General features: G+C 39.7%; 1 protein-coding gene across 4 annotated transcripts in view; it reads right to left on the minus strand.

Annotated features, from left to right (window-relative positions):
- Positions 1–24,566, minus strand: part of RFC3 (replication factor C subunit 3) — a 60,338-nt gene extending 35,772 nt beyond the window's left edge. For 2 of the 4 annotated variants that reach the window (XR_005884951.1, XM_040991528.1), the window contains exons 1-9: positions 24,426–24,566; positions 22,576–22,713; positions 19,766–19,833; positions 17,359–17,456; positions 14,031–14,212; positions 13,320–13,456; positions 13,140–13,238; positions 8,947–9,016; positions 7,169–7,369 (exon numbers count right to left, since the gene is read on the minus strand). Coding sequence is in view for 3 of the 4 variants with exons in the window: in XM_040991528.1 (XP_040847462.1) it covers positions 7,178–7,369; positions 8,947–9,016; positions 13,140–13,238; positions 13,320–13,456; positions 14,031–14,212; positions 17,359–17,456; positions 19,766–19,833; positions 22,576–22,713; positions 24,426–24,512 (1,071 nt within the window). In the remaining variant the exon portion in view is untranslated. Of the gene's footprint in view, positions 1–4,941; positions 4,959–7,075; positions 7,370–8,946; positions 9,017–13,139; positions 13,239–13,319; positions 13,457–14,030; positions 14,213–17,358; positions 17,457–19,765; positions 19,834–22,575; positions 22,714–24,425 lie in introns of those variants that run through there. The other 2 variants (XM_040991530.1, XM_040991527.1) reach the window with 2 other exon arrangements.
- Between the last annotated feature and the right edge of the window lie 2,631 nt (positions 24,567–27,197).

Consider the following 27,197-nt stretch of genomic DNA (forward strand, 5'->3'; position numbering starts at 1 on the left):
CCATGCAGCTGTGAGTAGGTAAAACTTGTAGCTTCATACATTCAGGGCTAGATGCAGCCATGGTAGCACACTTCACTGAAGAAAGAGAACAAGGAAAATCTATGACTTTGCTGGAAAAAGAGTGATAGGCTTCAAGGAGAAAACTGATGCAGCACTTTACTAATCCAAAGCTGCAGGCCTGATTCATACAAATTAAACACAGAGAACCTAGAAGTGAAAATAAGGCTAAAGGCAAGTCCACATTCAAACCTAATGAACTCAAACTAGAAAATAAAATTCAGGCCTGGTGCCGTGGCCTAATGGTTAAAGTCCTCGCCTTGAACGTGCCAGGATCCCATATGGGCACCAGCTCTAGTCCTAGCAGCTTCACTTCCCATCCGTTCCCTGCTTGTGGCCTGGGAAAGCAGGCAAGGACAGCCCAAAGTCTTGGGACTCTGCACCTGCACAGGAGACTCGCAAGAAGTTTCTGGCTTCTGGCTTCGGACTGGAACAGCACCGGCCGTTGTGCTCACTTGGGGAGTGAATCATCAGATGGAAGATCTTCCTCTCTGCCTCTCCTCCTCTCTGTATATCTCTGACTTTGCACTAAAAATAAATAATTCTTAAAAAATAAAAAAAAGAAAATCCAAGGGAATACTAAATTCCTCAATCCATGTGGAGCTCAGTAGCTTTATTATCTCATGATTTGTACAAATCCAATATACCTAAATCACTGCCCACTAAACATCCTGCAGAAGGGTAGGGCCATTTTTTAAAAAGAGAGGAATCCAATATTGTTAAACTAAGATTACTTACAATGTACAGATTACAGCCAAAAACTATAAGATACGGCAACAACAGAGAAGTATAATAAAACATAAAGGGCAGAAGTCAGGGGCCAGATGTTTAACACTTCAAATTAACATTTATAAATGTTAAAAATTAAAGGAAAATGCCTGAGACAATAGAGAAGCTCAAAAGGAAAAGGAATATAGAAAAATGGAAATTGAAGAGTTTGAAATGTACAAATACTGAAACAGAAAACAAGAGGCAAGCAGATAAGAATCTGTCAAGCTAGCAACATGAGTAATGGAAGTCTCAAAGGTGAGAAAACAGACAGAATATTTGACTAATTTAAGGCCAAAACTATGCAAAATTGCTAATTTAACACTACTGACAATCTGATCCAAGAAACACCGTGAAGTCCTAACCACATAAACACAAAGAAAACTATAGTAGCCATATTTGAGTTATACTACTAAAAAGCAAAGGGAGAGATGTGGCAGAGTGGACAAAATGCAGAAAAAGCAAGAAGAAAACCGGGTGAAAAAGGAGCAAATTTCCATCAGAAGTACTACTACAGTGACTATACAAAGAAAATCAGATTTACAGCAAATAATATTATTAGAAATAATGAAGGTATTTCATATTGATGAAGGAGTCCATTCATCAAAAAGACGGAGATCATAGTAAGTATGTAGGTAACAGTGAGCTTCAGAATGCAGAACTCAATTAGACTAATGTACAAGCATGCGTGCAGATTGCAATATTCCTCAGTACATGATAAAAAAACAAGGAGAATACTGAAAATTTATCTAGAAAATCCTCAAGTGCAGATATTAGCAAACTTAACGGGTTTCTGACACATCGGTTTAAAGAAAAAAAAAAAAAAGTGAGTTTAGAAAGTGAGTTTAGAAACTAATATAAACCCAAGTAGCAAATTTTGTTGGAGAAAGGTGTATCAGTATATGCAATGGAAATGTCTAAGCTTTAAATTATATGAGAAAATCTAAAACCAATTATCTGAACTTTCATGTTAAGACCCTGGAAAAGCATAGAAAATTACATCAACCTTAAATTACAGATACAAGATTTACAGAGCACAAAATGGTCAATACATCAAGTTAAGGACAATGATACAGGAATAACTGGAACCTTTTATGTTGGTTATAGGAATGTGAGGAAATACAACAACTTCAGAAACCATTTCAACAAGTTCTTGAAAGTTAAATTTACAACCTATCCTATATTGAGTCATTCCATTTCTATGCACTTTGAGAAATATAAGCATTATCCCCATGAAGATTTACACTTCATTCATAACAAACAAAATCTAGAAACAAAAAGCCTATCTACAAATGAATGCTTTTTTAATGTATATAAATCATACCCAATGCACAGATGAGGATATAGGAGAGGACAGAACAATAGCAGAGGGGTACCTGGAGACTGACAGATACAGGAAAGCAGTGAAAACAAGAGTGTGGTGTTGCAGTGACTGATACCCCAGCAGCATTGAGCAAGTGGCCATCTGAATTGCACCAGCAGCCAGAACTCTACCAGCAACCAGGTGGAAAGGGACATTCACTGGGCGCTCAGGAGGTAAACCCAGACAAAGAACTGCCCATCCTGCTGGTCTGTTTGATTTGATTAGGAGCAGAGACAGGCAGGTGCCAGAAGTTCAGTATAGGAACAGGGTGAATTTCACAAGCCAGTCTGCCCCTAGAGCCATATTGGGCATCATTTTGTTTAAGGAGGCAAGGGCTATGGGGCAGGGCTGCACATGCAGAGCTGGGAGTGAACTCCTATCTGGCTCAGTGAACTACAACAACGTGGCATCCTACAGGTTCCACCCAAGATGTCCAGGTAGCCTTCAGACCTGACAGCCATCAGAACTCCACCAGTGGCACATCAGGCACCATTTTTATGGTGTGGCAAAGGCTGAGAAACAAGCGACAATAGTGAGCTGCACATGCACTGAATTGAGAGTGAGTTCATTTCCGGCTCAGTGAATTACACTGGTCCCATATAGAAAATAATACTGACTTTGGCATCCTACAGATCAAAATAAATCTGGGTGGACATGAGACGTAATAGTCAGCAGGTTCTGGCAAGTTCATCAACCACAATAACCTAGTTATATAGGACACCTGGTGTCTCCCTAATCCAGGAAACTGCTCAAACTAGAAGTGGGAGAAGGTTCTACATTTAATAGTGAAGCCTCAGCACGATATCACAGGAGGTGGAGTGGCAAGCCAGGAGCTGGAGCTATGGAGACCACGGTGGAAATCTAACATAAGAACCCTGACCTGGAACTTGTTGGAGGGAGTGGCACAAGAGACTGCAAATAAAGAGCCGTGTACCAACCACAATAAGTAAAACTGAATTGTAGACCTGTGGGTGACACAGCTTAGAAACCTGCCTCAAGGAGAAGAATCTGATAACCAGAAGTACAATGACCAAGAGCAAAAGAAGACAGAGTCAAAATGAATATTATTGAAAACTCCCCTGCAAAGGAGCAAAACTCTTTCCCAACCTCAGAGTTCATTAAGGAAGAGATGAAGAAAATGAGGGATACAAAATTCAGAAAACTCATTATAAAGCTTATTAACAAGGAGAAGTATATACAGGGGTTGAAGGGATTTAAAAGAATATGTCACACAGGAAATAGCAACACTGAAACAAAATCAAGCCAAATTATTAGAAATGAAAGTTATAATAGGGGCCCAATGCGACGGCACACCCGGGATCCCATATAGGTACCGGTTCTAATCCCCGGGGCCCCACTTGCCATCCAGCTCCCTGCCTGTGGCCTGGGAAAGCAGTCGAGGATGGCCCAAAGTCTTGGGACCCTGCACCTGCGTGTAAGACCCAGAAGAGGCTCCTGGCTTCAGATCGGCGCGGCACCGGCCATTGCGCTCACTTGGGGAGTGAACCATCGGACGGAAGATCTTCTTCTCTGTCTCTCCTCTCTGTATATCCGCCTTCCCAATAAAAATAAAATAAATCTTAAAAAAAGAGAAAGTTATAAAGCAAATTAAACATTCAGTGGAAAGTCTCAATAATAGAATGAAGGAAGCAGAAGAATCAATCTCAAAATTGGAAGGTACTTCTCGTCACAATGGGGAAACAATCAGCTGCAAACAGCTGGGTCAAGCTAAAAGAAATATTCACATGACTAAAACGACAAAATATAAGAGTTACGGGAGTTACAAAAGGTACAGACAGATAAGCTGGGTTTAAAAATGTATTTAATGAAAAAATAAAGGAAATCTTCCTAATCTGGAGAAAGAATTGGGAAACAATATCCAGGAGGAGCACAGAACTCCCAAAAGGGTTGACCAAAGCCATCTTCACCATGAAACATGATAATCAATCTCTCTTCAATCTAACATAAGGAAAAGATCCTTAAACATGCACCTGAAAACATCAATGGATCTATAGAGGAATGGCAATCAGACACAATGCTGATTTCTCACAGGAAACTCTACATGCCAAAAAAGAATGGAGTAACATATTCCAGATTCTAAGAGCAAAAAAATGTCAGCCCACAATAAGATACCCTGCAAAGCTTTCCTTTGTCTTTGAAAATGAAATAAAATTCTTCCACAACAAAGAAAATCTCAAAGAAAAAGCCTCTTCCAGAGCTGCCCTACAAAGAATACTTAGATATTTTCTGAACAGACTAAAGCAACAGCAATGACTAAAACCAAAGGCAAATGTGAAGAACGTTCCAGTAAATAAACAGAAGACTGAATCAAATAATGCATAATCCATTACTAAATGACAGGAGCAAAATACCACCTTATCATACTAAACCTGAATGTAAAAAGTGTAAACCCATCAAACATATGTCATAGATTAGTAGACTGGATTTAAAAAACAAAACCCATCTATTTGTTGCCTGCAGGAGACACAGTTTACCAACAAAGATCAGCGGAAACGATATCTCATGGATTTCAATGTTTTTGTTTTTATTTTTATTTCTTCAAAAGTTTTTTTCTCAAATTCATTGACTCAAAGGTCATACAGTAGCATAATTTTCTTCAAGAAGGTTCTTGATTTTCTTTTTCATTTCTTCAGTGATACATGAGTCATTCAGTAGCAGATTATTCAACTCCATAGCGTTGTAAATTCCTATTTTTCTTCCTGTTGTTGATTTTGTTTTGTGGCTGGTCATTTAAGGGGCTGTATAGTAACTGTGTGAAGCAAATTATCATATCCAGATGTGAGGATACAATGCAGTATGCATCACAATGAAACTGTGAAATACATCTTGACAATAGGATGCTGGACTCTGCCACTGTCCATACCTGCAATGATGGACTTATAACTGTTTATGAAGAACTATGCTGTTACAATAATATAAGAGAAATCACTGGGGGGAAGGGATTTGGGGATGATGAAAGGGAAATCCCAGAGCATATGGAACCGTATCATAAAATAATAAGAACAGAAAAAAAAAAATCAAATGCTGGCAAGGATGTGGTACAGACACAATCTCTGCACATTGTTAGTAAGCATGAAAACAAAACTAGTCATTATGGAGAACTGTAAGCAGGTTCCTCAAAAACTAAAACAGACCTACCACATGACTTATGTGGTATATTTGAAGAAATGGAAATCAGCATACAAAGGGCTGGCACCTTCACTTCCAAACGCATTTAGAGCACAATTCACAACACCAAGATAAGGCCTACTGAGTATACTTAGTGTACAACAATAAGTAAAGGAAACAGGATGTATACACCCAACACAGTACCATTTAACCACAAATATGCATAACATCCTGACATGAAGACAAAATGAATATAATTAGAGATCATCTAGCGAAATAAGCCAGAAACAAAAAGACAACTATTGCTCAATCTTTCTCACATGTAGAATTAAAAATAAATAATAGTTGATCTGAATTTACAGGAACGATTACTAGGAGCTGGGAAGGGTGGTAGGTAAAGTGGATTAAGGGTACCAAACTGTCAGAAGTAACAGCTTCTAGTGTTCCACAGCACCATCAGTGACCGTAATTCACACCAACGTATTGCACACTGTGGTAAGAACCAGAAGAGGAACTGGCAGATAGGAGCGTCTCACTGCCTAGACTGGTTTACACTGCATAGACATGTGGAAATTCTGCACTTGACTCCACAAGTAATGTCCAAGTATCATATTTTAACTAAAGCTATTTAAAATCACCTGGAGAGTGTGGTACAACACAAGGGCCACATAACTCCCATTCCCAACCTCTAAATCAGTGAATGGTAAGTGGGATTTCTGGAGTTCTCAGAAGATGCTACTGCTGTTAGTCGGATTTACCCCTAAGAAGTAGGGCTCTAGAGAAATACAAATTACAAAATTCATGATGATTTCAAGTAATCATCTTTAAATAGTGTAAGTCAATTAAATTTTTCAACTGCTTTTTTTTAAAATTAAAGCAGTCACAGAGTTTTAAATCTCCCATTCCAGTCATCACAAGCTGCTACAATAGAAAGTCTGCTTTATTCTTTATATACACCTTTTAACATAGTTAAGCATAAACTCCTCTTTTCTTGCACTCTGTTAAGTCCTGCTTCTACTTCCAAAATTAAATGAATTGTGCAAGGTCTTCCAGAAAATTGTTAAGTAAATCTTTCATTCTATGAGCCAAATTTTTCAAACAAATGTTCCAAAAGTGGGACAAAGCTGGGGGCCGGGGTGCAGAAGAAGGGAGGGGTTGAACACTATGTCTCCTCACAGAGTAAATTTACAATAAGCCTCTGCTTCAGAACTGCATGTTGAACATTCTTCAGGAGTCCCCTACACTTAAGTTAATGAAAATATGCTTGCGTCTTAGTCGCAATGTAACACCAATCCAGACCCCTGAGAATCCCGGAGGCAGCAGTAGGAGAGCTGCAGCTGCCACAGAAATACTACTTACAATTTTCTTTATACTCATGTTGTTATGTTTAAGAATTAATTCCTATATTTCCTGCCAAAACTAATTCCCAGCTGGGAGAACATAGGATTAAAGGTAATGAAGCGTGAAGCTCCACTATGTATAGGAGGCCAAAAGCTGTCATCTAGATGATATGAAGTCAGCTTTGCTTTTTGATGAATAAACCTTCAACAGGTAAAGGACTGGATGGAAGAGAACGATAGAATCAGCCCTGAATGCTTGAACACAAATGCTTAGAGTAAATTAAAATCATTTCCCTGAAATCTAGTTTTTCTACTTATAACCTTTTCAATATATCTGAATAATATGAATAATACGAAAGAAATAATTTAACCTAGAATATCATCAGAGTACTTATTAAAAAAATAAAACCCACATAAATAACACATGATTAAGTAATTTTATTTTACCCAGGGCTCCCCACATATAAATTGTATAAAAATGCTGACATTGAGAAATAACAGGCAGAATTACCGATAGCAGTCAGAACATCATGCCTTCCAATCCATCCTCCATAAACTTCTTATAAAGTGCCATAAATTTGGCTACAAATGCTTCCAAGTGATAAATGGCCTTGCTACCCAGCTGGAGACGATGTTCATAATAAGCTGCCATCTGGGCCACTTCCCCTTTCAGTTGTCCATCACAATTATGCAAAAGTTCTGAGAGGAGACCCTAAGGAAAAATAATGGGTGATTTAAAAGATAACCACTAAAATCAGTATTAGCCTGGCATTCTCTAGTGCTTTTACTAATAAAGAAGTAAAACTTAAACTAAACTCGCTCCTTAACTCACTCAGTTCCAAGTTTTTAATTCTAAAACTGATTCAAAACTTAGTACTTATTTCAAAGTTGCTGGAAGTGGTATATAAACTGCTCAACTTCAATTTTTTCAGGGTGTCCTATTTATACAACCATGGGACAATACTAGTTCTTTTTCTGCAAATCTGTAATTTTCATTCAAGAGGAAAACTTCTTATCTTTTCTATACTGTAAAGAAGTGGTGGCTGTCTGCCACATTTTAAATGTCAAGCACAGATGGTCTCCGATGTGCAACTTTTCAACTTTACAACGGTGTGAAAGCCATATGCCTTCATCAGAAACCATTCCATGAATTTTAAATGTTGATCTTGCCCCAGGCTAGTGAAATGTGGCGTGCTCCTCTCAGGACGCTGAACAGTGGCAGGGCCAACAGCCACAGCTCCCACTGGCCAAGGGAGGAAATAACCAACACTCTGCAATATCCTGTGTTAACGAACTGTGATGTTCAGGAATCATATTAACTGCATTCTCCATTTATGATATTTCCAACTCAGAATAGCCCTATTAAGATGCAACCCCTCAAAAACAGAACAGCATCTATGTGTAATTGCACAAGAACGCAAGGATATAAGCACAAAGATACTTACTGTGGCATCTGAAAACAACATAAAATTCCACCAACAGAGATCATATTCAAGAAACTGTGATTCATACAACTGAATGCCACTCATAAGAATGAGGCAAATCTGCATGGTTATATAACATCAGCCATTCTATATTCTTGACTGAAAACAGTTTTGTGAAAGTACATACACACATAATACAAAAAATCAGATACCTGTGAAACAGCAATTACTCTTGTAAAAAACAAGGGTGGACTTCATTTTTTTCATTGTTATCTTTCACAACACTTGATTTTTTTTATACTGCCCTATAATTTTAAAAATAGTAAACCATAACTCTCTGAATTTCCCAGTATCTAGCAAACAGTAAATGAAGCTAGAGGAAGTTCAAAGAACAAATCTGAAGGCTGGGCTTGAAATGTTCTAGTCCTGACATAACTTAGCACTTCCAGGTACTGAGTTTCACCATCCAAAGTGCTTATTGCTTGGTTGTTTCATGGTTCTTCTCCTTCTAACCCTCCAAGTCTCAGCTAACATATATCTTCCTCACTAAAGCCACCAGAGGCCTTCCACAGCCCCACGTCTATGATTTCACTTCGCTATATTCTTTACAGCACTTAAAACATCCCAAATCTTTCTTCTGTTTGCCTTTGAATCTCACTAGAATATAACCTACCAAAGGCAGGCCCTCCATTCTCTTCTTGTGGCCTTTAATCGTGCCTGACACAAGAAAACCCTGGGTAAACTTCCGTACAAATGATCAGAGAAAAAGAGGTTACTTTGTATTACTGTCCTCCTACAAAAGCCTTGTGATCACACAGTCCATATGATACAGTAATAAACAATTCAAGATGTGAAACAGGGTTACCTTCATTATTATCTCAGGAGGAATGCAATGTGTTAGAAGCTCATAGAGCCTTCCACGGACTTCAAGGAGCCTATATAAAACAAAACAACTGATATTTTACAAGAAAAACCAGACTTTCCAAGTTCCCATTATGTTATTTTACTTTATGAATTAAACAATCAAATTCTGCATACTCTCTTACTCAACTTTATCTCAGGCACACAGAAAAAAGTTTCTAAATTCATTTTATCTCTCAGAAATAAAAATTTTAAATGAGATATCAAATCTAATGCTACCAATGATATCAAAATACCACAGAAGTGGTAGAGAAAGGTCTCTCACAGAGCTGGTGTGAAGACAGTTAAATACTTTACTAAATTATTACTAAATTTACAAAAACTGCTGTTTTTTTAAAGTTTTCTTATTTTATTTGAGATTTAGAGAGACAAAGATGGAGAGTGCTCCCATCTGTTGCTTCATTCCCTGAATGTCTGCAACGAATGAACCTGGGCTGAGTCCAAAACTGAGAGCTGGGAACCCAATCCAGATCTCCCAGGTGAGTGGCAGAAACTCAACCAAGAGGCCAAAACCAGTGCTTCCCAAGGTCTGTGTACTGACAGGCAGCTGAAGACAAAAAACACAGGCCCTCCCCTAGAGGCTGCAGCTGTTCCAATCAAGGTCTTAACCATTGTTCTAAATGCTTGCCCTGCTTTAGTTCTTTGGTTCATTTTGGAAAAGTTAAAACCTTTACTTTAAAAAAAAATCATGAATCATTACTCTGATTTATCTGACGTATGGGGCACCCAATGTATCATTTCAGTAAAAATCATTATTTTAATAAAAATTAAGAACATCTTATAAATTAGTCTGAGTTGCCTCAATTTATTATGTAGCTTACTAAGTTTTAGTAAATTAATCCACTTACTGTATCTATGACAGGGATTTCTTGATGGGTTGAGAGTAAGACCATAAATCCTTCTGTCAAAGAAACTAGAACTATCTAGAACTCTTCCTTTTAACTAAATGTCCCTAATTCAGTTATGTCACTTTTGTAAACCTGTGTCTAATCACGTGCACAGTAAAGATTTGAATAATATTTTCCTCAGAGGACTGTTACATGAGTTAAAACAGATAACACAGTGTAAGAGCTAATAGAATCTTTCACTAAAATATTTGCGGTAAGACAAACTAAATGAAAATCAAGAATACAAAATCATAACAAGTCCGGGGGGTCAAAAATCATCATTCAACTGATATTGTACATAGGCCACCTGTTAAATATTTTTGGTCAGCATTAAAGCTTTCCAGAACTGAGCAAAAGTTCTTTTTATATACCACAAAGGAATCAAGTCCCCCAGTTTTCAGTCTGTGCAGAGCCCTTCTTTCACATGCACATTTATGAGCTGCCAAACTTAGGGAAATTGAAGGTATCAACAAATATTACAAAAGGCAGTACCTAAAAGGAAGAAAACTGTATTACTGCTACCACCACTACAAACACCAATTCCCTTCTTTGAAATCAGAACAAAACAAGAAAATCATCTTCAGAGTGGATATAGTTTATAGACATAAAAACCTTAAATACGTGCTTTGATTGCTCTGTACCTCTTTAAAAGCTAGTATCTGGGGGCCAGCAATGGCCTAACAAACAAAGCACCACCTTTTCATCACATATGGGTGCTGCTTTGAGTGCCAGCTGTTCCATTTCCAATCCAGCCTCTGGTAAATGCAGCACAAGATAGCCCAAGTACTTTGGACCCTGTCACCAACACGGAAAACCCAACTGGAGTCCCTGGCTGTTAGCTTGGCCTGACCCAATCCTGGCTGATCTAGCCATCTGGGGAGTCAAACAGCAGATAGAAGGCCTCTTTATCTCTGTCTCTCCTTCTGTCTTTGTAACTGTGTCTTTCAAAGAAGTGTTAATACAACAGAAAGAAAGAAAACCTAGCTAGCATTTCTTGGGTATTTGTTGTGACTCAGAAGACTAAGTTGTCATTTGCCAAGCAAGCATCCCACAACAGAATGCTAGTCTCAATCCTGATCAGTTATTTCCGTTTCATCTCCTCATTAATGCACCTACAAAAGCAGTAGATGAGGGCTCCTTATTTGAGCCACTGGAATCCAATGGGAGACCCAGATGGAGTTCCTGGCTCCTCCTGGTTTCAGCTTTGCCCAGCCCTAGTAGGTATGGCTGTGCAGTGAGTGAATCAATGGCTGGAGAAGCCCTCTACTATCTCTGCCTTTGTCACTCTGTCACTCAAATAAATGAATCTTAAAGGAAAAATAAATAAATAAAAATGAAAGCTTAGTATTTCTTCACTGATTATGATTAAACAAACTTTTCTCTAAAGGCTTCTTTTCTGATGAGAATACTTGTAGTTGTTGCTTCTGAGAACGATTAACTAAGCAGCTGAATTATAAAAATTCAAACCAAGTCCTAAAAACTCCACATACTCACCACGCTGAATTTACTGTCCACTTCAATCAATGCAGGTGGCAGTCAAAGAAAACATTAAAAACCCTTTCAGCGATCTTTAAAAAAAAATGAGGATTCATCACTTCTATCACTCAGAAGGAGAAATGTTATTTTACGGCAGGGAAGCTTAAACTCTAGTGGTTGCACTCAGTTGCTCTAATCCTTCCAGGACGCACAGATGGATCCTCAGTTCTGTCAAGCACCAAGGAATAGGAGACTGTGCTACAGGGAGCCTGAGGAACCTCCTCCACGCTTCCCAAGCACAGTGGGCCATCACACTGTTATTCTTGAGATCACAAAGTGCAGACTGTCCTTTTCAATCAGCGCTGTCATCATTCAAATCAGTAGGTGTTGAGGCATTTTACATTTGGTCTGCCAATGAGTAACAGAGCCACAGGAGGAACAGAAACAAACTTTGGAGCAAATGTGCCCGCCATAAATACTTCCTGTGCACCAACAGTGTCTATTCAACAGCACCCTTGGTATAGCCTTTCATCTTACATGAGCACAGGTTTTCTAGAGCTCAAAACAGCATCACACAATCTCTCTTGCTCTTCAAAGGCATACATATCCTTTGCAGAGCAGTAAATTTTCAATATACAAAAGAAGAAGCTGAAACTCCAAAATGAAGTTACCTGATAAAGGACATCTGGCTAAAAAGTCAGGTAAGAACAAGAAGCCTGACTCATATTCTGATGTCTTTCCAGTATGTGATGTAACTTAAACACTGTCCTTTTCAAAATCAGAACATGAAACACAATATGTGTTAATATTAAGTCACTATGTATACCAAAACAGCCAAAAACCTTAACATTTGCCTTCATTTACACATAAATTCTGCTTTTAAGTATTAATAGTTTAGGCATCTGTGCAGTGGCATAGCACACTAATGCTCTGATTCTGGTGCTGGTACCCATGAGCCCCATTTCAACTCCTAGCTGCTCTAGTTCTAATCCAGCTCTCTGCTGATGGCTCAGGAAAGCAGTAAAAAAAAACAGCCTAAGACCTTGGGACCCTGTACCCAAGTGGGAAACCAAGAAGTTCCTGGCTCCTGGCTTCCAGCTTCAGACTGGCTCAAAACTGGCCATTGTGGCCTTTTGGGCAGTAAATCAGCAGATGGAAAATCACTCTGGCTTCCCCACCACACCCCCTCATTACTTTTTTTTTTGAAGATTTATTTATTTATTTTTGAAATTCAGATTTACAGAGATAGACAGGAGGATCTTCCATCCACCGGTTCACACCCAAGTGGCCACAGCAGACAGAGCTAAACTGACTCAAAGTCAGGAGCCAGGAGCTTCTTCCTGTATCACACTTGGGTTCAGGGTGCAAAGACTTGCACCATCTTCTACAGCATTCCCAGACCACAAGGAGAGAGCTGCGTGGAAAGTCGAGCAGCCACAGCATAACACAGCATCCGTATGGGATTCTGGTGCTTACAAGGCGAGGATAGCCACTGAGCCATCATACCAGGACCTTTAACTCTTACTTTCAAATAAAATTAATTAATCTCAAAAAAAAAAAAATTAACAGCTTAATAAAAACTTTAATACTGCAATTCAGGAATTGATGACTTGATTTCTGAAAGAAAAGGAAATTGAATCTTTGCCTTAATAGCTTAATATTTTGATTCCAGATTTCATTAGAATTCTAAATGGCGGGCTGTTAGTAGAAATCAGCTAATATGTATACTGTCTCGAGACTCAAGCCTTCAGCAGCATCATTTCCCACTGCTTACCTCTGTGGAGTTTGCTGACTGACAATGGCATTTGCGGTCTCCCGCAGATACACCTCCCAGTCTGTCTCAGGGATTTCTTGATCTGCAGTGAAAGGGTATCTACATGACAGAGAGGACACGAGTCAGATGGAGGAAGCTCCTGATTCAGGAAGTCTCCTGTGGCACTCTCCCAGCACTCACTGTTGGACTCTGCATGCTTCACACATCAGCAGGGCTTTTCGGAGATTTCTGCGGGACTTCTCTGCCAGCCGATGGGCCAGCTGGGAAGGAAGAGTCAGACCTTCTTTCTTGCACACAGCAGTTAACACATAGCAAATCTATAAATAAAACCATTCACAAGAATGTCTAGACATTGAGATTACTCCTGCTGGTATCATTAAATATCCTTTTAGCTGATACTCTCAAACTTTTTATAAGTTTAACTTCTTATAAAAAAAAAAAACGCCCTAACAAGCTATACCCAACACAATATCACTTGTTATCACTATTTTGCAAATATTTTTCAAAATCAATGAACAACAGAGCCATTTAGTGTAAGAATGACAGGGAAAAAATAAATCTGCATTAAACGTTTCCTCCATACTTCAGTCTAATCCTACAGCTAATGAAGCTACCAAGACACTAAGCAACTCACCCTTCCACAAGTTCCCAAGAGGAACATTTTGTAAATACCAGTATCTGGTGTTTACTATCAGGAATATGCACTCATTTATGCACTTTATAATGATTTGTATTCATCTTCACAACTATTCTTCATTCACTGATGTGTATCCATAAGCTTTTACCAAAATGAGAGAGATGACATTAAACTTAGTATAAACTACTGCTTTTGTGTTTTTTTTTTAAACTACTGCTTTTGTAAAAAGTTGTGAAAGGGTTAAGCTGATTTACCTCTTCAATGCTAGGAGCAGGCACTCGAACTGCCAGGCACCTGCTGCGAATGGGTGGTATCACTTTGGATGTAGAATTGCAACACAAGATCAACCTGCATGTAGACATGTATTTTTCCATTGTTCTGCGCAAGGCATGTTGAGCATCTTTGGTGAGTTTGTCCACCTCTGTCAATAACACCACTGGGTCAAAACAAAAACACACACACCGGTCATTTGGTTTCACTCAAAGCAAAGAACGGGTCTCCTTCTCCTCCTAATAATTATTCAGAGTGAGACCACAAATAACACACACTGGAAACACTGGCATGAGAAAGGCAGTCAACACAGCAGGAAGATGTCTGAACATTCACATCCAAACTACGTCAGATGCTTCACCCGAAACATTCAGATGTGAACAAAAGGGAACAAGCAGCTACAGCTGAAAAGGCTCTCAGGACGTCTGCACCTATGTGGGAAAAAATGCATTTAAACTTAAAGAAAAAACAAAGATTCTTCAGTTGAAATGCAGTTAGAGAAAAACAGAAAAACAGCGAAAGATTTTCCTTTCTCAAGGTCACTTCCCAAATGGCTCCAACAACCAGAGCAGCAGTTTAACAGCTTTTTCCAGGTCTCTCAGAGACACATGCCCAAGCACCTGGGAAGTGGAATAACCAGAGCCATCGAGGGTAGGGGCTTAGTACACTATGCTACAACACCGGCTCCTTGCACAGTCCTTTGGAAGCAAGAACCCCAAGATCGCCCACAAGAACATACTGGACAGGAGTATATGCTACCTTGAAAACAACCTTCAGAGCAAGTCTGATAGAGAATTTGGGGTTTTTTGTTTGTTTGTTTTAAATGAAGTTCCTACCAAAGGTAGCATGCCACCAAACGCAAAAAGCCAATCTAGGCAGATTATGAAAGAGAGGACAAAGGAAGAAACCCTAATAAAGAGGCAGAGTGGAAGACAAGGAACAGAACCTGCAAACTTTCTATGCCTTTGTGAGAACAAACGTGCAGGACAGCCCTAGGGCCCTCAATTGAGAAAAACTCTCTGGTCTTCTCCCTCCAGAGAACACAGAAAAACTCACTCCACTTTCTAAATAATGACTGTCAGGGAAGAATCACAGCTAGACTCAAACACAGTTAACAGGGAGGGAAAAAAAACAGAATCATCTATCTATGGGTACAAAATGACAAAAATTATTACCTAAACTATTATTTACTTTTTAAATACCGTTCCTTTAAATTAACAACAAATTTAATATAAGAACATCTAGTGTTTTCAGAGATGTCAATTCAACTGTAACTGGAATGAAACACAATTACTACTTCAATGGTCTTAATTTGCTTCACTTTTAAAGGTTTACAAATTTGGTGTTATCAATTTTTATTAAAATTGAGTTTAACTCATTACTGTAATAACAGATTAATAATAAGGGCACAACATTCCCCAAATATTTAATAAATATTCAGTCCTCTCCATCTCTGGGTTTTGAACCCAGAGATTCAACTAGCCATGGATCAAAAACATTAAAAAATTCCCATCTGTATGGGAATGTATGACACTGGTCATTATTCCTTAAACAAAGCAGTATAAAAACCATAAAGCATTTACCTTGTCGCACTCTAAGCAGTCTAGAGATGATTTTGAAACATAGAAAGATGTGGGATGTATGTAGGTTATACATAAAAGCTGTACCAATTACTGCAGATTTAAGTAGTATGCAAGTTTCAGTGTCTTTGAGGAGTCCTGAGCCAATTCCTTACAGATATAGTTTTGTTTTGCACAGTGACACTAAAACGAGTGACTGAGTAATAAAGGTAGGAAAAAAACAGCATGCTTTTTTTTAAAAAAAATTAACACATGATGATTGTGACCAAGTGATGTTTACCTCAGAAAATCAATAGTGACTTTGACATTACCAATGATATAAACATAAACTAAGAGGAAAAACTGTAAAGCCATACTCATGGATGTAAAAGCATGTTTAAAATTTTCAATAAGAAAAGAAGCAATGGATACCTTCCTAGTGTGACCAGACACATATACCTCAAAGTCCTGCCACCCACTGAGCGGGGAAGCTGAATCTTCTGTTCTAGCAGCGTGACATGGATGCCCACTATCTCTAGCTACACCAGGAACAGTACTGCGGTACCGGCCAACATAATTAGATAAAACATTCATAAACAAACACATGTGAAAGGGAAAAAACCATCTCTATATGAAGATGCCACGAATGTTTACCTAAAAACTATAGAAAGACTACTACAAATAGAGAATTATGGTAGGAATTTTTTTTAAGCAATCTGTGATATAAAACTTTTAAAAATATAAATTTACATTAGCAAAAAATTAAACTTATTTTTAAATACAAAGACTAACAATGAAAGAAACAGCCTTTAAATACACAGACAATTCACAAAACAATAAGCAGAAATAATGAGCAAAAGGAACAATAATCATAGTCACAGAAGAAAAACAAAAAAAAACCTCTAATTTCTCAGTTAAACTAATCAAAAAATTATCTGCAGCTGATTAATATTGGGACACTCCAGACACTGCTAATGGAGGTACCGATCTGTATTTCCATCCAGAGAAGAACTGGGCAAAATGTATCAAGACATTAACTACGTTTGCATATTGAGTGTATGCATATACATGCATAGATAAATTCTGACTAAAACCCACAATGTTAATCATAGCTGTCTCTAGATTGTAGCTGAGGTTAACTTCTACTTTATCTAGTATATCATATGATTTGGGTTATAAGAGCAGTTGTTTGGGGACAGCATTGTGGCTTAATGAGTTAAGACACGACTTGCAATGTCCATATCCTGTAATCAGTGTGGGACCTGGAGTCTCAGATCTGCTTCACAACCAGCTTCACAGCAAAGCTTCCTGGGAAGCAGACAATGCATCCAGTCCTTTGGCTCCCTCCGTGTGGGCAACCGCGACAGAGCTGCAGGCTCTTGGTTTCCACCTGCTCTAACCCTAACTATTGTGGTTATGTGGTCAGTGAACCAGAAGATGAAAATCTTTCTGTCTAGTCCTCTCTCTGTCACTCCGCCTTATAAGCAGACAAAATGTATAAACAATGGAGGTAAAAAAAACCCTTTTAAGGCATATAGTTTTTTATTTTAGACAAAAATTTTTTCAGTTACTTATCTTGTTCTAAATTGTCAGGTGGTACTCTTTCCCCCTCCTCCCACAAAATTCAACTGCATTAACTCTAAGAACCCAGGAACACAGCAATCACACTGCTCTTATTCATTTCTGTGGCTCCAAAAAAGCAAAAAGAATTACTGCTTGGAAACTTTATAAGATGAAATACTTTATCACATACCTTTAAAATCTCTTTGAGAGCTTGTTTCAAGTTGCTGTGATTGCGCCACTGTTTTCAACATCTCCTGAATTACTACCCGGTCACTATTTCCAGCATCACTACACAAAACAAAAACAATTGTATGCAGTTTATTTTGAAAATATTATATTTTATTCCTAATATGCTACTCTAAGAAAAAGTAAAAGAGTTATTGGAAAAAACATGATTTAAAATTTTAATTAAAAATACTTATCTAATTTTGGTTATAAACCTTCAAAACTGAAATATTTTAGAATCAATAAAAGAACAAACATTCCATTTGTATTAACATCATTGAAAACACTGTGTTCTGACATTAACTTCACAGTTAAGAGAAAAATAACTAACAGTTTTCCAAATTCTATACACTCTAAGATTTCTCCATTAATTGACAGTATTACATTAATGTATTTAGTGTGTTTTTCATAATCACTTTCTCAGTTTAAAAAAAATCAAAACATTCCCCATCAGTATGGAGATACTAAAAATCTGAAAACTTGTCTACCGTATGATCTAACTATTCCATTCCTGGAAATATATCCAAAGGAAGTGATATTTGCAAATGAGAAGGTGACCTGCCACCCTACATTACAGCATGACAATCCACACTAGCAGAGGCAAGAAAATAACGCAGATGCCCACTGAAATGGACTGAATGAAGACTCTGCTGTACATCCACTCTATGGAATACTAGTCAGTGGTTACTGTGATTTTATAATTTGAAACAAAATGATCCCAACTAGAGAACACTATGCTCAGTGAAATAAGCCAATCCTCCCTCCTAAAAAAAAAAAAAAAACACACCAATACCATATGTTTTCTCTGATATAAGGCATTCTTCATGCAATATACAAGAGCAATAGTTATATAGGTAGGGCCCTGCATGATGGCTTAGTAGCTGGATCCTCGCCTTGCATGCACCAGGATCCCAAGTGGGTGCCAGTTCGTGTCCTGGCTGCCCCACTTCCCATCCAGCTCCTTGCTTGTGGCCAGGGAAGGCAGTGGACAATGCCTCGAAGCCTTGGGACTCCAAATCCATGTAGGAGACCAAAAAGAGGATTCTTCCTCCTGGCTTCGGATTGGCTCAGCTCTGGCTGTTGCAGCTTCTTGGAGAGTGAACCAGTACATAAGAGATCTTTTTCTCTGTATCTCCTTCTCTCTGTAAATCTGCCTTTCCAATAAAAGCAAATAAATCTTAAATTTTCATATATATGTGTATATATGAAAACATGTAGTATCTACACATATTCTCACAAAAGAACTGTACAATAGAGACGAGCATACCAAGTGAAGATTCAGTGCAGTATGCATCTCTACTCTCAAATAAAAGAGGACTCCCAACAAAATTGTTACATTTATCTGGAAAATAGGATGCTGGACTTTCTACCATTGTTTATACTTAGATTGTCATGATACACTTAAATAGCAGGATAATGGACTTGTGGCTGTTGCTGAAGGACTACTCCACTCTAATAATGGAGAATACAGGAGGGAGTAGAACGGGCAATCCCTGTACTTGTGCAACAGAATCATGAAATTTAAAATTTTTTTCCATTCCCAATCTATGTAATATTCCCTCTACATTTATATTAACCTGTTACTCCAGTCTTAATTATCTTTGATACGCTTATATTTCCCTGCCAGGCTTGTTATAATCCACGTAAGACTTTTCACACAACGCGTGCTACTGAACAGCACACACACTTCAGCTTCCTACCCAACTCCCCTTGCTCCAGCTAGCCCCCTCCCTCTCTCAGAAAGGGATCCTCCATTTCCCACAGGATGCAGGAGCCTGAAGACGCCCTCCACTCTGCTCGTCCAGAGCCCATCGGGCTCTACACAACCTTTCGGTCCAACATAACGCAGCACCCAAAATCACTCCTTCCCTACTCAGCCAAGCAACTGCTGCTGTCGCAAAGCCCAAATCTCAGCATCTTATCCTAACTGATACAGACACATCAGTTGGTAGACACAAAACTCTCAGATCAGTAAGCTAGAATGAAAAAGTAGTAACAAAACATCTGACAACCCAAATCAGTTTCTGAATTATTTACTCTAAACATGAGAAACCTTTTAAATATACTTTTTTGTTTATCATGGTAAAAATTAGTCAATGTAATTTGATAAGAAATTAATCACACAACTCACCTAGTATAAAACAATGAGCTCTACAGAGCAAGAAAAATATATATAATCCTGAAATTACTTAACAGATAAGGAAAAGTGGGAAGGCTCTACACAGCATCAAACAGGGCAATTTCATTTCAATCTGACTTGTTTATAGCCTGTGCTCCCATACATGATTTTTAATTCAAGAACTCTCATTTTAAAAGAAAAAAGTGAATACCATTTTTCCAAATATATTGGTTTTTACACAGTAGCAATTTACCTGGGATTAACTTCAAGATGGTAATTACTTGCAATGGTGCTGATTTCAATTTTCTTTTTGGATGGAGTCTGTGAACAAAAAACATGCAACTCTGTAAAATATTTAGTTAAGGCTACTTCCCCTCTGTCTTGTGTTTTTTTTACTTTTTATGACATAAAAAATTTATGCTTGCTAAAAAAGATGTAACCACCATTAAGATTTTAATTTCAATAGCCTCATTCTTTCAATTGCAAATATGTTTTACGTCTTCCTTCATACTCACTGTCACATCATCACTGTAAACCATCTGGATACCTCCTTTCACAGACAAAGTTACAATGAATATATGTATCAATAGTGTAATGGTTAAGGTCCTTGCTTTGAATGTGCCGGGATCTCACATGGGCACTGGTTCTAATCCCGGCAGCTCCACTTCCCATCCAACTCCCAGCTTGTGGCCTGGGAATGCAGTCTAGGACGGCCCAAAGCCTTGGGACCCTGCACCCACATGGGAGACCAGCAAAGAAATTTCAGGTTCCTGGCTTTGGATCAGCACAGCAATGGCCACTGAGCTCACTTGGGGAATGAATCATTGGACGGAAGCTCTTCCTCTCTGTCTCTCCTCCTCTCTGTATATCTGCCTTTCCAATAAAAATAAATAAATCTTTTTTAAAAAATGAATATATATATCAAGTGTTAATGTTTCTTATTAAAAAATAAAGGCAATCACACATATCTGTGTTTTGCTTTTCCAGCTCAACACATCTTGGTCATCTCTCAGACAACTAGTACTATTACAATTGTGTAACAGTCTGTACTGACGTGCCGAAGCTAGTCATGAGCATCTTGATGTTTGCTTTTGGTGATTCAAAGGCTACAACTGATGTTCTTGGGCCTCCTCCAATGTCTAGTCATTTTCACTGCTACGTGAGCCACATCCAGTAATTCCCTGCGCAGCCTGCTCTCAGCTCCTTCCCCAGAAGCCTATTTGGGATGTCAGGTGATTTCTCCCCTTTACACTGTGCAGCCCTGTCTTGCCCAGTCTGAATGGCCAGGAGCTGCTCCACACCTGTCTGGATGGGTGCCCCCACACATTCTGATGAATGCCCCACCCGTTAAACCTCGCTCCCTTGCTTGCCACTCCTCTCACATCTGAACATTTTTGCATCTAAAAAACAATTTTAAAAGATATGCTGAATTGGACGGGATGTGTTTTCTGAGCTTCAATAAAGTATGCATGTGTATAACATGTATAAATCAGTTGGCTTCCCAAAACATTCCAACAATTCAGTTTTTTACCGGCAATCAGCAAATACTCTTTGCTACATTCCCCACATACAGCACATTTTCTAACGCTTCTTCATTTGGGGCAGTTTTGACTCATACTGATGTCCACCACAAATGCCTAACATCTTTACACATGTCCCCTGCCCACTCCACTCTATTTCTCTTTTGAATATTTATAAACCAATTTAGTACTAGGTTATCTAACTTTCCATTGTCAATTTAGTAAATGTTTTAACATATTACCAAATTATCAGATATTTTGACAATCTACTATTTTTCTATTGACTGTGTGTATTATCTTATCAAATGAACTTTTAAAATTCATATATACCCAAGTATCTATTTCCTTTCTTCTACTGTTTCCATGCTTTCCAATGAAAGATACTTGACCCACAGGCAGTAAATGTCCTCTGCCGCAGTACAGTCTGATATTCAGTGTTTTAACACTGAAGTCTAATTCATCTGGAATTTACATTTTTATACTTTATGCACACTTTGTTACCACAAAGGGAACAAGTTATGCTGGTTAATTTTGCCAGCCCACTGATTTTAAACAGCCTCTTAACATTTCTGGGCTCCATATTCAGTTACGCTACTCTAATTCCCCATTTCTATGCTAATATAATATAGTTTTAGCCTTATAATATGATTTACAACCTGGCATAACACAAGCCCCTTCTCTAATCTCTTTCATAATTACTTTATCTAGTTCTTAGAAATGTATTCTTCTACAGAGATTTTTAAGATCATTTCCTATAATTAAAAAAGAAGTACCTGGATTTCAATCGTAATTTATACTATAACTGTAACCGAGGGAGAATGCTTTGCAATATTATGACTTCCATTTGAGAACATGCCACACATTACCATCTAAATTTTTCTTGTATATTAGTTTTTCCCTACAGAACCTGTACCCTTCTTTATAAATTGATCAGACATGTTATAAGATGCACCACTGACATCTGAAACTCACTGTGTCTAAACAGAGGCTAATTTTAGCTGGAGCCCAGCACTCTCCCCAAAATTCCATCAGGAGCACTCCCATCCATATGCAGCATAAGGTTTTTCCAGAAATACATTCTACCAGAGGCTATCAAGGGTATTAAAATGAGCATGACATAACTACATCAAACATTATATAAATAATCATAATCAAGGCAAAGCAAAATTTAAGAACTAAAAAAACAAACAACAACTTAATGCGACTGGAAACAGCAGTTTGGAGAGAAGGAGGCACTTCAGTTGGTTATCAGGTTTCATAAGCAAAGAACACGAACATGCATGCACAGCCCACAACACACAGAGCTGCAAGCTCGGCCGGAGCTAGACGACCGGAAAGTTCTTAACACTGTACACCCACCAGCCTCTTCTCCCAGTCAGCCGCCCATCTTATCAAGTCACTTGATGTCACATATAGAATTTCCAGTCTTGGCAGTATCTTCACTATTGTTCTTGCTCCCAGAACAATGAACTAGACAAACCTGAGTTCCAGTCCCGGCTGACACACTGATTTACAATGCAATGTGAACTCTACTTATACTTACTGTGATGGTCTGATGTTCGATTCTTAATTTCTCCACTCCAACACCATAAAGTTCGCGTAGGACACACATGATCCTTGTCTTTTTCCCAGCACCTGAGGGTCCATATACTAAGAGGTGAGGAAAGTCACCACACTGAACCTGGGGTGAAAGAACAAAACAAGGCATTTCCCGCTCATCAAACGGAACGTCTCTAGGTAGAATCAAATCACTTCTTAAGACTGCATTTTATATACCATGAAATTCAAGACTCAAATATGTGTCTGTGATAAACCCCAAAATGTTAATTTCCTCTGGTGCTTAGTTTGCACAACCTATATGCAGAGCAGAGCACATGTCAGATGTAGCTTTCAATGCTAGAAAAGCAAAAATCCCCAAATCTGGCTACTGGAATCTGTCAGAGAACTTTCGAAAACAAGGAATGTTTGACCACAGGGACCACCATCATCTATGAGCTTAAAACTCTGTACCTCTTAGAGAATGAGGCCCGACTCACTTTGGACTCTTACAACAAGCCTGTGGAAAGAACTGGGGGCATCTGGCTTCTTGGTAGGAGCACTTCCCAGGGGAGGAAGGCACCCAGCAAGTGTACCAAGTCTAACTTGGCACTCTAGGCCTGTGGTCTGACTCCGGCCCGGGCAAGTGAGGCCAGTACAGAGACAAAGCACGGAGGGGAAGCTGGAATTGGATCCACTCTCCCATCGCTGCCCTGCTGAGGCCTTCCGGGAAGAGAGCTGGGGGGGAAGAGGACTGCTTAGGGAACACAACCCAGCAAAGCACTGACCCGGAAGCTGAATGCCAGGGAGCTGGGAAGATCAGCCAGGTTAGGGGAAGGATGCGGACACAGTTACCATTAGTTGCATAAAGTCACTGGAGTCAAAAGTTCTCTAGCTAACCATTATATAGACGAAACAAAACAGATTCTAAACAGATGTGATAATTATGAAGTCCTCTATCTCTGGCACCGCAAAGAAAATCTCAAGGAAGTACTTATCTCTCAAGGAAGTACTTATCTTACACGGAGCCTGCAAACAGCAAACGCCCACGGAGGACTGCTGCTTTTGTCTTTTCAACTCTGACCTAACCAAATACAGAGAACAGCCCTTACACGGGGCTGACAGAGTCTCAGCTTCAACAATAAACCGGTGTACATCTCAAAAGCAACAACGTTAACACCGAAGACCAGTGTATCAAATTGCGGTACAGACGAATAATCACAATTTTGTGTAAGAAAAAGTAGCTGTAAAAAAAAAATTGTTTTCTATGACTTACAAAACCAGAGTCAAAGTTACTGCTGTCAGTGTGTCTCTAAAGTATAAATGCATTACATGTGGAATTAGTACAGATGCAACATCAATACTCAAGGAAACCTCAACCTTCAACTTCACAACGACTTTTTAAATGTTTACCAATGCCACAGGGATAGGTATACACGCGTATATGTATAAATGAGATTAGCTTTCTTTTTGCTTAATCATTCCACAGTTTCAAAAAGCACCTGTAATTCTGGGAAAGGTTAGGCATGAGAAGACCACGGGGGGGAAAAAATGCACCCGTAGTCACCTTACGCTACATTCAGATTTGTAACGGGACTGAATCATCGGCCTGCGGGGGCTGCAAATAACACCTCTCGGGACGCTCCTCAAGTTTGCTGTCAGGCACTTCGGGCTGGCTGCAAGGAGGAAAACAGCCTCCCCGTTCAGGAGCTGGACCCACGGGCACCTCGTCCCATCAGAGGCACCTCCACGCAGCATCCCGCAGCCAGCAGGGAGCAGGCGGCTTCCCCGTCGGCGCCCGGCCCTGCCCGGGGTCGCCCGCGCCTCCACGCTCCCTCGGACTCCGCGGCGACTCACCAGGTTGCGCAGCTGGGCCGCCTGCTCCTTGTGGTAGTCCAGGCGCGCCAAGGAGCAGGGCCGGTACTTGTCCACCCACAGGCTCATGGCAGCTCCACGGCCCGCGCGCGCCAGAACCCCGCGGCCCTGACGAGTTTTCCCGCGAACGCCGCGTCTCCCGACGTCACCGGCGGCACGCCTGCGCAAACGACTCCAAGCCGCGCGGCCTACGGGAGCCGCGTGGGGACAGACTGCCCCGCCTCGCGTCTCCACCTAGTTCTGCTGCTACTACTGGTTATTTCCTGGGGTTTTATTTTGTTCTCCTGTTCTTGGTATTCAGGAACCTAGGAAGACTACTTCACGGCGTTACTCTGATGGGATGTGCGTCAAGTCCAGGAGCCTCGGATGGCACTCCTTCCTGGAGCCCTGTCCTGAGGTGTCTCATTCACTCACTGGATTCATTCCACAGAATTTCAGGAAGCCGCCATCCTAGGATTGTGTTCTTGGTACCAGAACACTCCTGGCTCAGGGTTCCTCTGTGTTGACATGCACCCAGTAAAGCTTCATGGGATATTTTTAAAATGTTGCTAATCCTCACTCTGCAGTTACCTCCCTTCTTCAACATTGTTAAGGGATTGAAAACCGATCGAAAGACCCTGTAAAAATGCCACAGTGTGGCCTGCGGGGAAGAAGACTGCAGAATGACAAGCCATTCTGAGAACAAAATGTTTGAAAGCTTCTGTGCATTAAAACGAACATAGCAATGAGACACCCTCAGGAAAACGAGTCCTCTGCAAGACCCCATAAAATGTGTCAGTCAGGCTGCACATCGGGCACACAGTGCAGTTTCCTACCGGCATGGAATATTAAGCCCCACTTACTTCATGCTTTCACTTTGTTTGTGGTTCAGGATCCTGAGTCCTGTCATTCTTCTGCCATGTTTTACAGAACGGATGAGCCTTGCCTCAAAGTGCCCCACCCTTCCAGGTGTTTAATATGACATTACAAGGCTCTTCTTTGAATCTTACCAAGTGAGGTACTCCAACGGGAAAGAACATTATCGTACATAATCACAAACGCCACCAAGACACATTTCAGGTGTGGCCCTTGTGCTCAAGCAATTTGCTGAAACAGGTCTGAAAGTGTTTCTGCCTCTGGACACACTGATATGCAGCGTTACCTAAGCTGGTTCCCTCACTTCCTTAGGCTGGCCTAGCTTTATTCAATTTGCTGAGGCACCTGCCTGAGCACACTGCAACACTGCACAGATCCTTCACACGTCCTTTGCCCCTCTCCTATTGGATTCAAACGAGGGGAAAGTTTTGAAGTGAGAAGAGCGCACATCGATAAGAAGCAATGGTGTTGAAGTGTCATCTATGTCAGTATGGGAATTATGCAACAGGAGACAATGCAACAAATGATTTGAAGAAAACAAAACCAGGTGTTGGGATGATTGGTGACTCGGCAGAACAGAGAGACTTTTAGCGCAAAGGACAACTTCAGTAAGGAGAAGTTGTTGAAAAAGGAGTCAGCAGGCAACCAATGGGTTGTGGGGTCCAAGGGAGAAGAAACACCACCGAAGGACAGGACGAAGAGACACAAGAAAGATAGTTAGTTCACCTACCATCACCGGGTTTTGGAAATCAAAATGCAGCACCCAGTTAAACTTGCATTTCAATTAATATTTTAGTATGTCTCAAACAATACTTCGAATAAAAAAATTATCTATCTGTAATTCATGTTTAGATGTTCTTTTATCTGCCATCCTAATCCAGAATTCTGAATATGTGGGATGTAAGGATGGCTACAATGGAAGTGGAGTCCTTGGGAGGGCCAGAAAGTAGAAGTTATCCAAGAAGAAGGCATAGCTATAAAACTAGGGTTGTTAACCTATAGCTCCAATCACTTAATGATTGTGACCCTTGGGTTCTCCAGCTTTAAAATGAAGTTAAAGGGATCTAATTTTCATGGCTCATTTGAGGATTAAATAAGGTGGCACAAATACCTAACACATATTAGACTTTTATTTTGATTAACAAGGACATAGCCATAAATATACCCATGAAAGGTCATCACAACAAAGATGGTAAGAAGACACCAAGGTTGCTAGGTCAAATCATCACTTGCCTCACTTGAACAAAAGTGAGAGGGCTGACAGTTAACTGCATGCAAACATTAACAAGTGCATGGTTACTTTATTTGGGTTCTTTGGTGAAGTTTAACAGGCTACTCCACCACTTTCACCTGTGGAAAAAACCTACATTTGATTGTGCCAGAGAAAGGACTAAGACCCTTCTGCAGGCTAGAAATAATTTTGTTTTTATTCCTTTAAAAGGAGTGAAGAAACAAGTTTTACGGATCTTAAGAGGCTACAGATCAGTTAAGAAGGAATGCACATTATGTTTCTTTGATCTACCACTAAAAATACCTAAAAGGAGAAAACAATAAAACAGTATCAACTAAAGCACTTTGGGGGATGGGGTGTGGCATTAAGTGCTTTAAGCTGCCACCCATAGTGCTGGTGCAAGTCAAAGTTGTAGCTGCTCCCTATTAATGACCTGGAAAAGCAGCAGAAGATAACCCATGTGCTTGTGCAGTGTTCTCACTTCAAAACTATCAAAAAGTTGAAAGTGGTGGTTAGCCCAGATGAAGCTCCTAACTTCTGGCTTTACTCTGACCCAACTCTGGGCATTGTGGTAATTTCAGGCATGAACTAGAAGATGGAAGATTTCTCTCTCTCTCTCTCTCTCTCTCTCTCTCTCTCTCTCTCTCTCTCTCTCTCCCTCTCTCTCT

The sequence above is a fragment of the Ochotona curzoniae genome, unplaced genomic scaffold, assembly GCF_017591425.1.
Source record: "Ochotona curzoniae isolate NIBS_2020 unplaced genomic scaffold, NIBS_Ocur_1.0 contig_64, whole genome shotgun sequence".
Taxonomy (NCBI): Eukaryota; Metazoa; Chordata; class Mammalia; order Lagomorpha; family Ochotonidae; genus Ochotona; species Ochotona curzoniae.